This window comes from Populus euphratica, unplaced genomic scaffold, assembly GCF_000495115.2.
Source record: "Populus euphratica unplaced genomic scaffold, PopEup_1.0 scaffold1802.1, whole genome shotgun sequence".
NCBI classification, from domain to species: Eukaryota; Viridiplantae; Streptophyta; class Magnoliopsida; order Malpighiales; family Salicaceae; genus Populus; species Populus euphratica.
This window is the reverse complement of record NW_011501634.1, coordinates 16,723-30,776: the sequence shown is the minus strand read 5'-3', so window position 1 is coordinate 30,776 and position 14,054 is coordinate 16,723. Positions and strand designations below refer to the sequence as shown.

The window sequence follows — 14,054 nt, the reverse complement described above, 5'->3', positions numbered from 1 at the left end:
TCTTTCTCTTTTAACAAGTGTTGAGGTAGTAGAGGATTGCTGGTGACGGAGAGGGATGATCTGTGAGGTCTGGTCGGGGTAGGAACCAAACGTGAGGCGGCTCTAGTGAGACCGAGAGACGATGACCGTAAAAGGGTCTGAAAACCATAAGAGGGGGGAGAAACGATAGTTGTGGCTAAGTTGTAGTGGTCTGGAGAGTGAGGGGGCTATCTGTAAACGACTAAGAGAAGGAAAGTGAGGGAGCTTTTTTGGTTTTTTTTGGAGAGTTCTGAGGAAACTCTAGTCTTTTTCTCTTCAAAGGGAGGGGGTGACTGTCACTGTATTGATGACTAGCAGAGGAAAATCAAGTGAAGGCTAGGGTCAGAAGGTGAGCGGCGTTTTTTGCCTCTTTGTGTGGGGTTTCTCTGGTTTGCTTTCAAGGCCAAGGGAGACTCCAGCTACAGGGGGAGAATGGATTTTTTAGGTTTAGGGTTCTTTCTTTTTTTCTCCCCCCCCCCCTCAATTTTTTTTTTCTTTCCCTAGGTCACCCTTTTTCTTTTCCCTCCTCTTAATTTTTCTCTTCCCCAAAATTTTTCCCCCGTGTAAATTTCTCTCCCCCTTTTCTATTTCACTGTAGCAGTATTTATAGAAGAAATATTCCCAAGTTTATAAACTGGTCCCTTAACTTTTCTTTTTCTTTTCTTTTCTCTTTTTTTTTGTAATTTTGATTTTTCTCATTTTTTTATATTTTTTTTTTAAAGCAAGCAATATCAATGTCTTAAAAATCAGTGATTATAAAATTAATACGTTAAAAGTTGAACACATTCAAAATACCTTTAAAAATTTAAATTCTTCTAAGATGATGTTGAAAACAATAAAAATGATGAAAATATATCAAAATGCATTTTTTTGGGGTTTTCATTGTTTTTTGCTATTTTTTATTTTTTTTGAAAATTTATCAAAAGCATGGGTCAAAAATTAGGTAGCAACAATGTGTATGAATGCAATTGTATGTACATGCACATTAGGTATGAGGACCAAAAAAACTTGCAGAATGACTACATAGGGAGTTCATGTTTTAGGTCATTACATGACAGGTAGGATTTCTATCTAGTTCTTAAAAAGGTCTATAAATTGTCTAGTGACCACCTCATGTGAAGGCAATATAGGGGTTTATAAGAAATGTTTCGGGTATAGTGTGACCGTCATTACCGAGTAATCACTCAGCTCATAGTTGGATGTTTCATGAATCTGAACCTCGACTGAAAGTCATGAGGCAGACCGCTATTTCCCACTAAACCTAGAATTGAGTTTTTTTGCAAAATTAAAATGCATGCTAAAATAGTAAAAATACAAGCTAAAATTAAAGACTAGTAAAAAGGAAAACAATCAAACAAGCAAAGCTTAGTCAACCTCTCTCTTCTCCCCTTTCTTCCTGTTCATCTTCAATTGGGAATGCCCTCCACTGTTTTACAAGGGACAGTGCAGAGTGAATTAATTCACTCCCCACTATTCATATTACATGTGAATAGTAAAGAGGTTCTCCATTGTTTATTGGGTTGGACAACACCCACCTAGACCGAAATGGTCAACTAAGTCAGTCCCAGTCCAAAAATAGAAAAGAAAACAAAACAAAAAATTTGGGCTAAAGCAAATCGAGTATTAAAATATCAGATTTTCTTTGAAATGTTGCAAAAAAATTTAAATAGAAAAAAAGTTTTTGTTTTCAAGCGTATGACCAACTCTTTCAAAGATTGAAAAAAATTAAATCATATTTTTATACAACAAAAAATTTTAAAATATGAGTTAGCATGCATTTTAACTTTAATAATTAATTTATTAAAGTCATAAGAACTAAGCTAATATTTTAAAAAATATTTTTTTTCTTTTAGTATCTAGAATTACGAATTTATATGTAAAACATGTTCTTGATATTCAAGGGTAGTTCTTTATATATAGACATTAGAACGATCAGGATTTATCTAATAAGATAAAGATCTCCTTATCGAGAAAGACTTTTCTTTAACCTTGGACAAACCAATATTTAGAAAACACAACAATATCTTAGCTTTTATAAAAGATAATTGAACAATACAGCTTACTTTAGGTAAGATATATTTAGAGTGTTAATACCTTTCTTTTATACAACTAGTCCCTGTGCCCAATCTTTGAGACCAGTTAGGCTTTCTAGTGACTAAAAGACTAGGTGACGGTTTTCATTCGTGCTTTCCACGGATAAAAAACTAGAATTTCTTACCTGTCCTATTTTCCTGATTACCTGGATAAATACCCAAATCAACAAAGTGGATAATCATCATGACACCGCATATATGCAATAAGTATCAACAAAAAATTCTACATTAGATAATCATGGATTTAACTAATATTTAAACCCAACATCTCATAAAATTCGTAGCATAAAAATAATTATATTAAATATTTAATATATATGTTATAATCCCAAAATCTCATAAAATATACAACATCAATTATGTTCTTATAAGATATAAAACATAAGGGTTCTATAATCTACTAATGTCGATGAAGTTACAAACAAGATCTTAATATCGGTAACTAACAAACTTTCAATACCTTGAGCATATCTACGACATTCATTTCTTTTATTTTGCAGTTACTTGAATGTTAGCTCGAGAGAAGAGAAGATTTTTTAACTGATGTCATTATAGGCTAGCAAAGCAACGGATATTAGAGATGTTCTCAAATTGATTATGTTCAAGAGGAGATTATACCTAGTTTAATAAAATAATAAAAATAGGATATGAACATTGCAGTGTTGTATTAATGACATATTGATAATCCTATGCAGAATAATATAATTCAAAACTACAAAATTACTATATGTTTTTTTTAGTCATTTTATTATTAATAATATTTTTAACCAAATACTTTTTAATTATTTTTTATTTAATAATAATTTTAACTATATTTTTAACAAAACACATATTTAAATATAACAAACAACAACTAAAAATAATTTTTTTAAAATCTATTTTTTTAAACACAACCGTAAAAGCTACATAGTAACAAATACGGTGTTTACGAACTTTCCAAACCGTACATATAATAAAGTACCACACACTTTTTACTATTTAGTTTAATATTAATCACACGACCCTTGCATTTTCTCATGCAGTCGGATAAGAAGCATCCATGGCAACGCCACATAGGCCCTCGCTAGCACCGATGCCTCTTTGCATCCTCATATACCCGCTTTCACCCCAACTGGTTCCCCACGAATTCTTCACCAGCCAATAATCAGTCCCATCGCTGTCAGTACCAAATCCAATTGCAGTAACCGCGTGGTTTTGCTCTGCCCCACAATCCCCTTTGAAGACACCACTTTTATAAAACTGGAAATCCTGCCCACCACCGTCAATACCAACAGATACTGGCTGTTTGGCCACAGCTTGCAGGAGAGCGTTTTCATTATTCTGTGGCACGTCTTCATACCCAGTTATTTCTGCTTCAATAGATGCTGCCTTCTCGCTATTGCAAGTGCCATCTACTCCTTGGTAGGGGTAATTCTCTTCGCTTGTTAGCCCTCCTTTTCGTATAATATATTGGAACGCAGTATCCATGAAACCACCTTGACAGCCTTTATTTCCAGCATTACAGTCCACAAGCTGTTGCTCTGATAATGATATTAACTTGCCTGTCTTAAGCTTTATAATTCCTTCTATTGCTGCCACTGCGGAAAATGCCCAGCAAGACCCTACCATTCAACATAATAAATCAACGAGTAGGGATCAGAACTCTTTGAAACTTCCCGTATTTAATTATGGCAATTAAAGAATAGTACTAGGAGTAATTATATATCCCCACTTTATATACAAACAAGTTTATCAAGGTCATTATTTAAGAATTATATCAAAGCGGACTCTAGTTTTTCTCAAGTCTTAATTACTTAAAAGGATCTGATATTGTTACACTTTATGGGGTCCATTTTTTTATTTAAGATAAAAAATCTCTCATTATTTTTTAACTGCACAACCAAAGACGTTAGTGTTGTTATGCGACTTTATTTCTATATATATATATATATATATATATATATATAACAAATATTAAGTGATTTATGATTATTTAATTAAGCGTGAATATATTTTTTATAATAGTGATTTTTAAGCGTAAAAAGCTAAAAAAATAAAAGTTGATTGACATATATTTTTTATAATATTTTTTTAGACCGATCTTCAAGCTACGAATCCACGGTGGTCGAAGTTGGTTCAGGTTTTCTAGGGTAGTGACTTGATTGTGATAAACAAACAAGATCTGAGCAAAACATTGCCTAATTGGTGATGTTTGCCGAGCTCCAAAACCACGTAGTTATCATAATTGATAAAAGATTTAACCTATAAAATATAAATTATTAAGTATACTTACCACATCTGCCTTGGTCTTTAACTGGGGTGACTGCTTCAGCATTTCTCCAATCCATTGAAGTTGGTATGTCACTTAGATTTTCATATCTAAATGATGAAGACATCAATTTGGATGATTGTCTCTTGTACCCATGATACATAGCACGAAATTCTTCATTGGTCAAGTCTGCGAATTTGTTCACACCAAGCTTGTATCCGCGGTCAGAACCGTTGTTAAATGCTTCTATACGTTCAATATTTTCCTTGAAAATCAAGTATCGTTTATCCTTCTCTTTCATGTCTCCATAGACACGTCCATATTGAGCCATCCATTCTCCATGCCTCTTCAACATATATTCCTGCTCATCCAGAGGACGACAAGCTATTTTTGTTGCCCATGCAGCTAAAATAAGGAGAAATGGCAGAAAAATATGAGTATTGCATTTTTTTGCGGCCATGGTACGTATAAGAGTATATGCGTCTGCAGCCTTGTAAGTGAGTGTTTTTTTATTGGCACAACAAATTCAAAACAGCGCAATGGGGTTTTATAGACCCAGTTTTGTAACCAGCTTCTTGCTATGTGACTAGTCTTAATTCTACGTTTGGGGCTTAGAAGACGTTTGGAAGTCAAATTTGGAGTTATTTTTGAATGGAAATGTAGGAAAGGTATCTTTAGTGTAGCATCAAGATTCGGAGTTCAAACTTCCATGATCTCTGTACTTTTCTTAATAGAAAAATATTAAATTGAAAATACTTAATGGAAAAATTAAAGAAAATCTGTTTGGCTCATTTTTGTTTTGTTTTTGATTTGAGAAACCTAAACCAAACCAAACAGCATTTTTTTAAATAAAAAAAACCAAAATTATTTTTGTTGGCTAACTTTTTTTTCTTTATACTTCTTTTGAATTTTTTTTTAATTCATTATACTTGAAATACTTATCACTCTATATTTAGTGTTGTAACCCAATTTTGAATTCACTAAAAAATTTTAAATGTTATTTTATCTTATTATTCATAACAAAAAAATATAATAAATAAAAAAAGAGAAGAAAAAAAAGAGTTTAACGGGATAAAAAAAATAAGTTTCGGGCCGTTTCGGGTCTCAACCATCATTTTTGGTTAAAACCAAGTCCACCGGGTCAATACGGGTTCCACCATGTCGACCGAGAGTTTCGGGCCGTTTTGGGGCAAAACCATCATTTTCGGTCAAAACCGAGTCCACTGGGTCAATACGGGTTCCTCCATGTCGACCGCGATAAAAAATAAGTTTCGAGTCATTTGGGTCAAAACCATCATTTTCGGTCAAAACCGAGTCCACTGGGTCAATACGGGTTCCTCCATGTCGACCGCGATAAAAAAATGAGTTTCAGACTATTTTTAGTCAAAACTGGTATTTTTAATCAAAAAACCCGGTCCACCAAGTTGATACCCGTATAAAGATTTTTTTTGTAATTAAAATTGATTTTTAAAAGCAATGATATTGAAAAGACCAAAAAAATAATAATTGCAATAATCTAACAACAAAAAAAATCATTTTTCAAAAGGAAAAAAATAATATAGCTCAATTCGCAACCAATTAAATATAGAAGGACAAAATGAAATTTTAAAGGAAAAGACTGAAAAAAAATTAAAATTTCTTTAAAAAAAAAAACTCTATATAAAAACTGACTCAACCTAGATTAATTTGTCAAATCTGCTATCCAGATTATTAAATAATGATAACTCAAAAGAAAAGAAAAGAAAGAAAATTATAAAGTTTATATAAACAATGTCAATTGATGATATCTAAAATAAAAATTAATTATACAAAAAAAAAATCAATATCCATTAACTTTCTAAACCCGCGGCTCAAATTATTAGAAGCTAAACCATGTTTATGATAATAACTTGTAATATGAAAAGAACAGTGAATAACTTGATACAAGAAACTTTACTAAAATTTTAGTTGAATTGTTAATAAATAAATAAGCATGACCAAGTGTATAAGTGTTAAAAACATTAGCCATAATAAAAGTTTGTATTTAATGATAATGTGTAAAATTTCATATTTTAACATTCTATGTTTAATGAGGGTGTTAGAGAAATAACATGAATATAATTTTTTTTAATTTGTTTATTGTAATGATATCAAATTTGTAGTTTTTATTTCTTTTAGAAAGTAAAAATTACTTAGATTTTTTTTCCTTTTTCTACAGTGTCTTTTTACCTTCATTATTTTCTCTTATTTTCATTCTTTTGTAATGTTTTATTTTAGTTTTTTCTTTTCCTCCTCTATATTTTTTTAAAAAAATTATTATTCATTCTTTATCACTTAAAATATTTATCACTTCATACTTAACCTATTTATATCATTATCTATATTCTTCACGCAAGCCCACAATTTCACGCAAGCCCATCTGTTTATGTCAAATAATCATGCCATGCATCTTTACATTGCGCCCACCAACATAAATTCTACGTGGAAGGCAGATCATAGTATGCAAATGCAAAGTCAACTCAAGTGAAAGACGAAAGAAACTGGTACTTCTTTGGTTCAACCATTAATCACGCATGCTCATTACAAAATTAAGCATCAAACTTGCATAATCACCGGCTTGTGTGAACAAGGAATAAATGAATCAAGACTTAGATGAGATCTTTAAAAAAAAAAGGTACTAGAAGAGAGCAAATCACGGCAACCAAGGAAGGGTCCTAGGGGTCCAACCACAGGAGTCAAGAAGCTCAGTGGAAATTTGGGGCTTAGATTTTGATAAGAGGGACAGACCAGCACATCCCATGGGTTACAACTTCCAATCTTCTTCTTCTTGTTGCCAGTTTTTTTTTAAAAAAAATGGCTCTTTAAAAAAATCGAGTTAAATCATATTAATATACCAAACTCGTATTCCAAAATCATAAAATAATGAGAATCCAAAAAAACAAAACAAAAAAAAATACGAAACTTATATATATATATATATATCAAATGATTGTATTAAAACAAAAATTAGTTATAAAAAAATATTATTAATATGCATTAACTTTTTAAACTTGTAATTCAGGCTAAACTATTAGACTAGAAGAACTCCACCTAGAAAACCAAAACCATAAATTCCAAAACCCAACCATCAATAAGTTTAGATTCCTTTATTTTTGTGGATGTAATTAATATTCCATTTAGAACAGTCTAGACACAGCTTAGAATAATTTTTATTTTGTGATATTGAATGGATCAAAACTAAATTTTCATTGATTTCACAATAATTCCAAGGAAGAAAACTTTATTATGAAATTTTGAGGTTGCTTAAATTAATACTTTAGCTAAAACACTAACTTAACGATCCACTCTTCACAATAGGGTTATTTATTCTCATATAAAAAAAAATGACGTTCGGGCTGTGCAAGCATGTTTAAAAATTAAATTTACAATTAGAGTTATTAAATAAGTTTATTTTATTTTATTTTTTTTTTTAAAAAAACAATGATATTCAATAAACCAAAAAAAAGTAATTATGATAATCTGACAACAAAACAAACCTTTTTTTAAAAGAAAAAAAGCAATATAACTCAATTCCAAATATTTAAATATAGAAGGACGAAACAATATTTTGAAGGATGTGACTGAAAAAAGATTAAATTTTTTTTAAAAAAATGGTTCTATAAAAAAGACCAAGTCAACCTGAAATAACCTATAAAACTTGCTCAGGTCATGAAACAATGATAACCCAAGAGAAAAGAAAAGAAAAAACAGAGAATTACAAAGCCTAATATATATATATATATAAAATGTCAAATGATGGTATCAAAAAGAAAAATTAATTATAAAAAAAAAAACAATATCAATGGGCATTAACTTTCCAAACCTAAGACTCAGGTTATTAGACCGGAAGCACTTCACCTGGAAAAACCATGAGTTTAAATGCCTAATCAATCAAATGTTGAGGGATAAAATTTTAAAAAATTCAATTATACAAAAGGATCTAAAATAAAAAATTAAAATTAAAAGAATAATGATATTAGAGGGAAACTAGTTTTTTTTTATTGAAGGCTAAAATTTAAAAGAAAAATTAATTTAACAAAAGAAGCAAAATTAAATCAAAACAATGAGGATTAAATTGAAAAACAAAATATCATAAATTTTGATTGAAGGATGAAATTGAAACAAATTAAAATTTTATCAAAGGGCCAAATTTAAAATCTTAATAAACGAAAGGACCACTAAAACATTTTGCATGGCTAGCAAGAATTTTGAGTGGAGGAGATAAGAGAAAAGGGGAAAAAGAAAGAAAGTGTTACCAAAGAAAAACCACCTCACCAATGATTACAAGCAATGCTCTAACAGGAAAAGGAAGTTGCGAGGATTTTAGCGATATAATAAAAGAGTATTTTTTTTTTTTACCTCCACGAGGCGCTTATCAGGCCTCCCATGTGCTAATAAGTGCCTTGCATGTACCAGTTACTTTTTTCAAGTATATTTTATATTTATTAAAATACTAAATTGCCTCTTATCCATCATAATTATCACCACAATACTAGTGTGAAAAGAAGAAAATGCTCTTACACGCCAACTCCAAATGTTTTGCTTCCTTGGATATTTTAGTTGTTTCATTGTGATTTTAAAATGAAAAAAAGATTTACTTGTATCTCGAACAATTTACTAATAATAAATGAACCTTCTGCACCGACCTTACAACCATCAACAGCTAGTTCAACCATCAATAGCTAGTTCAATTATTTTTTATGGCAAGAACAAAATTGTTATTACATTGTACTAATGAACATGACCGAGTTTGGGTGAAAAATGTTTTTTTTCCCCAAGAGTTGTAGTTTTGGTTAATTAAGTTCTATTAATGTTAGTTTTCGCTAATCAATTTACTTGTATTTTACCATGGGTCCTATAAATATATATATATATTTAAAAAAAATATAGGTGTTATCAATATGTTTCCATAGTCAAGAAAACTTGATGCACACATTTAACAAAATTAATTGAGAATTATGTGTCAATAAATATTAAAAATTTGTTAATTTTAATTTAAGACTAAGTCAAGAAATTAAGAGATAAATATAGATAAAGATATTTTATCTTATTTTTTGGAAAATTCTTCAAAATTTTTATCTAATTGTATGTTGAAATATTTTTTTTCTTTCAAAAGAAGAGCACTAATTTAAATTTCAACAAAACAAAATAACTTTATAGTATAATTCTTCCTTTTCTTATCATCATTTTTTTAATATAGCATTTTGAGACATGGAGGAAATTAATGGTTTTTTTATTAAAAAAACTTTTAAAGGAATGAAATAAGGATAAAAGACATCTCTTTAATTAACCCTTTTTTGAGACTTTTCTTTTATCAGAATAATTATTTTTAAACAACAACTTATCATAACCTTAAAACCAAGTGTTAGTATAAATAAAACAATAAAGTTTTGATATTTTTTATGCAAATATAAAAGAATAACATACTTTTCATGTGATGTCACAAAAAAAAATTGAAATCTATTTTTTAACCAATCAAATGGATATAAAAATGCATTAGCACGCAGTACAATGAATAAAATTTTGGAACTAAATTGTTTTTTTTTTTTTGAAACCTACCTTTGTGATTCATAATGTAATTCTTTTTACTAAATCTTTTTCTATAACAAGCGTAGCTCATTGAATAAAAAGAAACAGAATTTTAAAAAACAATATTTTTATCATAATAAATGATTTTGATTAAACTTTAAGAAAAAAATGGTTAAAAAAAATCAATAAAGGATGCACACAAACAATGCTTGCTAATATAATAAAAGATATTATAATATTATTTTTTAAAAATAAATGGTATTTAACGGAATGATATCCTAAAAGTAACTTTTTTATTTTATTTAACTAATTATAATTAAAAAACAACAACATAGGGCTCAAAAATAAATATTCTAACAACCTTTGGTCTCCAAGACCAAAATTGGTTTTTTAAAAAAAAAACCAAAACAAAAGTAGATCCAGTGCAAGGAGAGCTTGCAAGGGTAGGTCTATATCTAATTTATTTTTATTTTTTTAGTTAGAGTAGGTCGATGACGTGTTGTCTTTCCAATATTTTTTTTAAAAAAAAATTAAACAACACATTATATGCAGTGGCAAATGATACATTGTTTATTGTCAAACACTAGCTATTCATGGTGGCTAAAAAGTCATGTTTCTAACATATGAATCTAGAAGAAAAAAAAAACTATTTTAACTTTTTTTGCATTGAAAACACTTAAAAAACATTTTTTGGTAAGATAAAGGTCAAAAAACACCTCAATGAAACTTTTTTTGTTGAATGAAATCTATTAACACAAAAGATTGACTTTTATGATTGAAATGTGATAAATTAACAACTTTATCTCTAATTCATGCTTTTCAATGATTTTCTCTCTTCTCTTTTCAACTCCGAGACTGAAATATAAATAAAATAAATTTTTAGACCAAAATGTTAAATTATCAAAGGAAAGGGATTGAAAATAAATTTGCTCAAAATGTTTAGGCATAAGTTCTTCATAAGGCATGGTTTTGAAAAGTAGACAAAGAAGCCTTGTATTGTTTCGTCTTTGTTAAATTTGGTCCTCTAAAATTGTTTTTATTTTTTTCACAAGCAACAAAATTGAGTGTTTTTTTTATACATATAATATCAAGCATCAATATAATCTTGGGATATTCTTTGACATTTAAATAACCTCATTGAAAACAAATCAAAATAAATTATGAAGTTCAATTTAAAGCTAATTTAATATAGAATGATGAAATTAAAGAAAAAAAATTAATAATTGAATTACAAAAAAAGTGAAGGATTAAAAAAAATAAACAAATTCACAATATTTCTTCTCACGTGTTAGAGTAAAACCTAGAGGAGCTAGCATACTTTTTACACTAGATATGAATATGGATTGTAGAGATATTTGAAATTATAGCTTGCTCCAATATAGAAACTTCTATATAATTTGGAATCCCCAGCCCAAGAACAGAATTCCACTAGCTAGTTAGTCCATGCATGAACAATTTATTTTTAATCAAATTATGATTATAATATATATCGAGGAGGGGGTTTTATTATTTTGATATGAGTGTTTCTCCTTGTATAATTTACTTTGTTTTTCCTACAGTCTTCTCTCCATTCTGTTCATTATGATTAAATTATATGGTTCCCAGTTATAGCTCATGTGTTGAATAATTTCTTCACTCATCTAAATTTACACATAATGTGTTGTTGGCTCTCTCCGTGAAACTAAGCCAAGGCTAAGTTAACTTTAAAAAGAATTTTTTATTTTCAATGTTGTTGCTTAGCTAAGACCCCAAATGTGATTGAACTTGATGAAATGGTCTTTGTTCTTCTGACAAATGCCATCAAAAGAGATTAATTCCTTGAATCTTGTATGGAAAGTCAACTTGTCATGAAAAATAAATTTATAACTTGCGTGATTATGTTCATAAAAGACTTCTGTATTTCGTGGAGAAGCGGTGGGAGGCTGGGGGTTTGGGAAAAAGGATGGCTCAAACACACGGGTTTGATTTTTAGTGAGGCTTGGGCTGCATGTGATGGTTTGTGGGCGTCAATCTACGTCGTGTCGGGTTTAAATCTTCTTTCATAAATGTTAATAAGTTTGGGCCAAGGCTTTGTTAATCTGAGATAAATTCTTCTTTGGGCTGTATTCATGGGTTTGATGGGATTGTTAATCTTTTATCTGAGATAAGTTTGAATGTAAAAAAGATAAAAAACATGAAGGTTCCTCTTATTGTGTTTTTTTTATGAATATGGCCATGGGGGGCTTTGGTTTCTTCTTAATGGTTGAATTCAATCTTGCAGAATTTCGCTTTTGGATCCTATTTGCTTGTTGAATGTTGTGCTTTCATTCGTGAGATGGGCAAGACTTCACAATTCAAACAAGTGGTGAATTCACATTTAGATAATACTTGATATTGTGATATTGATTTTATTTTTTTTACAATGTTTGTCTTTTTTTTGTGTGTAAATATTAAAATAATTTTTTTTTAAAATTTATTTTTAATATCAAGATATTAAAAAAATTCAAAATATTAATTTGAAATGAAAAAATTTAAATTTTATATAAAACATAGTAAAACCACGTAGACAAACATCTAAATGAAATTGAAAAGTTGCCCTCTAAACCACTTCTAGTTGTCCTCTTTCTTTATTTATTAAGATTTTAAGACAATTAATTTTAACATAAATTATTTATAGAATAGAGAAATGGGCCTTAAAAAAATTTCAACCCCAAAACCAACACAAAATAGATCAAAAATAGAAATGCTCCTAGATAATTTCTAGTTTACTCTTGATGCTTTAATCAAGCGTACTATATCTTTAATACATCTTTAACATCATCAATTATTTAGGTACAATCTCCTTGTAATACTTCCCAAAACAATGTAATATTTTTTTATGATTGGAGAATGATCAAAATTTGAGCAAAGCCTCCAGGATTTTAAATTATTAACTCAACATGTTATATTTTAATAAATAATTAATTCATGTTTTATTTATTATCTAATTTTCTTGAACTCATTATATCACAATTCATTCTGCTACATCAATCATATTTTATATAACACATTTAACTACTACATAAATTAAATTAAGATTTATCCACAAAAATAATTGGAATATGACAACATATTTTGACAATTGTTTTAACTAAATATTTTTTAATTATTTTTTATTTAATAATAATTTCAATCATATTTTTAAGTAAAACATAACTTTTTTAAATTTATTTTTTTCAAACCATATCCTTAGAAACTATTACAATATCAAATACACACTAAGTGTGTATACAAACTTTCCAAACGGTATCTATATAATCAAGTACTATATATTTAGTATAAGATTAATCACACGACCCTTGACGTTTACTCATGCAGTCGGATAAGAAGCATCCATGGCAACGCCACATAGGCCCTCGCTAGCACCGATGCCTCTTTGCATCCTCATATACCCGCTTTCACCCCAACTGGTTCCCCACGAATTCTTCACCAACCAATAATCAGTCCCATCACTGTCAGTACCATATCCAATTGCAGTAACGGCGTGGTTTTGCTCTGTCCCACAATCCCCTTTGAAGACACCACTTTTATAAAACTGGAAATCCTGCCCACCACCGTCAATACCAACAGATACTGGCTGTTTGGCCACAGCTTGCAGGAGAGCGTTTTCATTATTCTGTGGCACGTCTTCATACCCAGTTATTTCTGCTTCAATAGATGATGCCTTCTCGCTATTGCAAGTGCCATCTACTCCTTGGTAGGGGTAATTATCTTCACTTGCTAGCCCTCCGTTTCGTATAATATATTGGAAAGCGTTGTCCATGATACCACCTCCACAGCCTTTATTTCCAACATCACAGTCCACAAGCTGTTGCTCTGATAATGATATTAACTTGCCTGTCTTAAGCTTTATAATTCCTTCTATTGCTGCCACTGTGGAAAATGCCCAGCAACATCCTACCATTCAACATAATTATAAATCAACGAGCAGAATCATCGAAGCAGGGATCAGAACTCTGTGAAACTTCCCGTATTTACTTATGGCAATTAAAGAATACTAGGAGTAATTATATATCCCCACTTTATATACAAACAAGTTTATGAAGGTCATTATTTATGAATTATATCAAAGCGGACTCTAGTTTTTCTCAAGTCTTAATTACTTAAAAGGATCTGATATTGTTACACTT

At 29.7% G+C, this 14,054-nt stretch overlaps 2 protein-coding genes across 2 annotated transcripts; both read right to left on the bottom strand.

The window, feature by feature from the left end:
- Positions 1-3,047: 3,047 nt before the first annotated feature.
- On the bottom strand, positions 3,048-4,886 carry LOC105118193 (senescence-specific cysteine protease SAG12-like). The gene is made up of 2 exons (XM_011016086.1): positions 4,384-4,886; positions 3,048-3,712 (listed from the first exon to the last, which is right to left on the bottom strand). Exons 1-2 carry the CDS (start codon positions 4,817-4,819, stop codon positions 3,126-3,128), a joined length of 1,023 nt encoding a protein of 340 aa, XP_011014388.1. The 5' UTR covers positions 4,820-4,886; the 3' UTR covers positions 3,048-3,125.
- Positions 4,887-13,081: 8,195 nt separating this feature from the next.
- Positions 13,082-13,898, bottom strand: LOC105118192 (senescence-specific cysteine protease SAG12-like). The gene has a single exon (XM_011016085.1). The coding sequence runs from the start codon at positions 13,826-13,828 to the stop codon at positions 13,235-13,237; it is 594 nt and encodes a 197-aa protein (XP_011014387.1). The 5' UTR covers positions 13,829-13,898; the 3' UTR covers positions 13,082-13,234.
- Between the last annotated feature and the right edge of the window lie 156 nt (positions 13,899-14,054).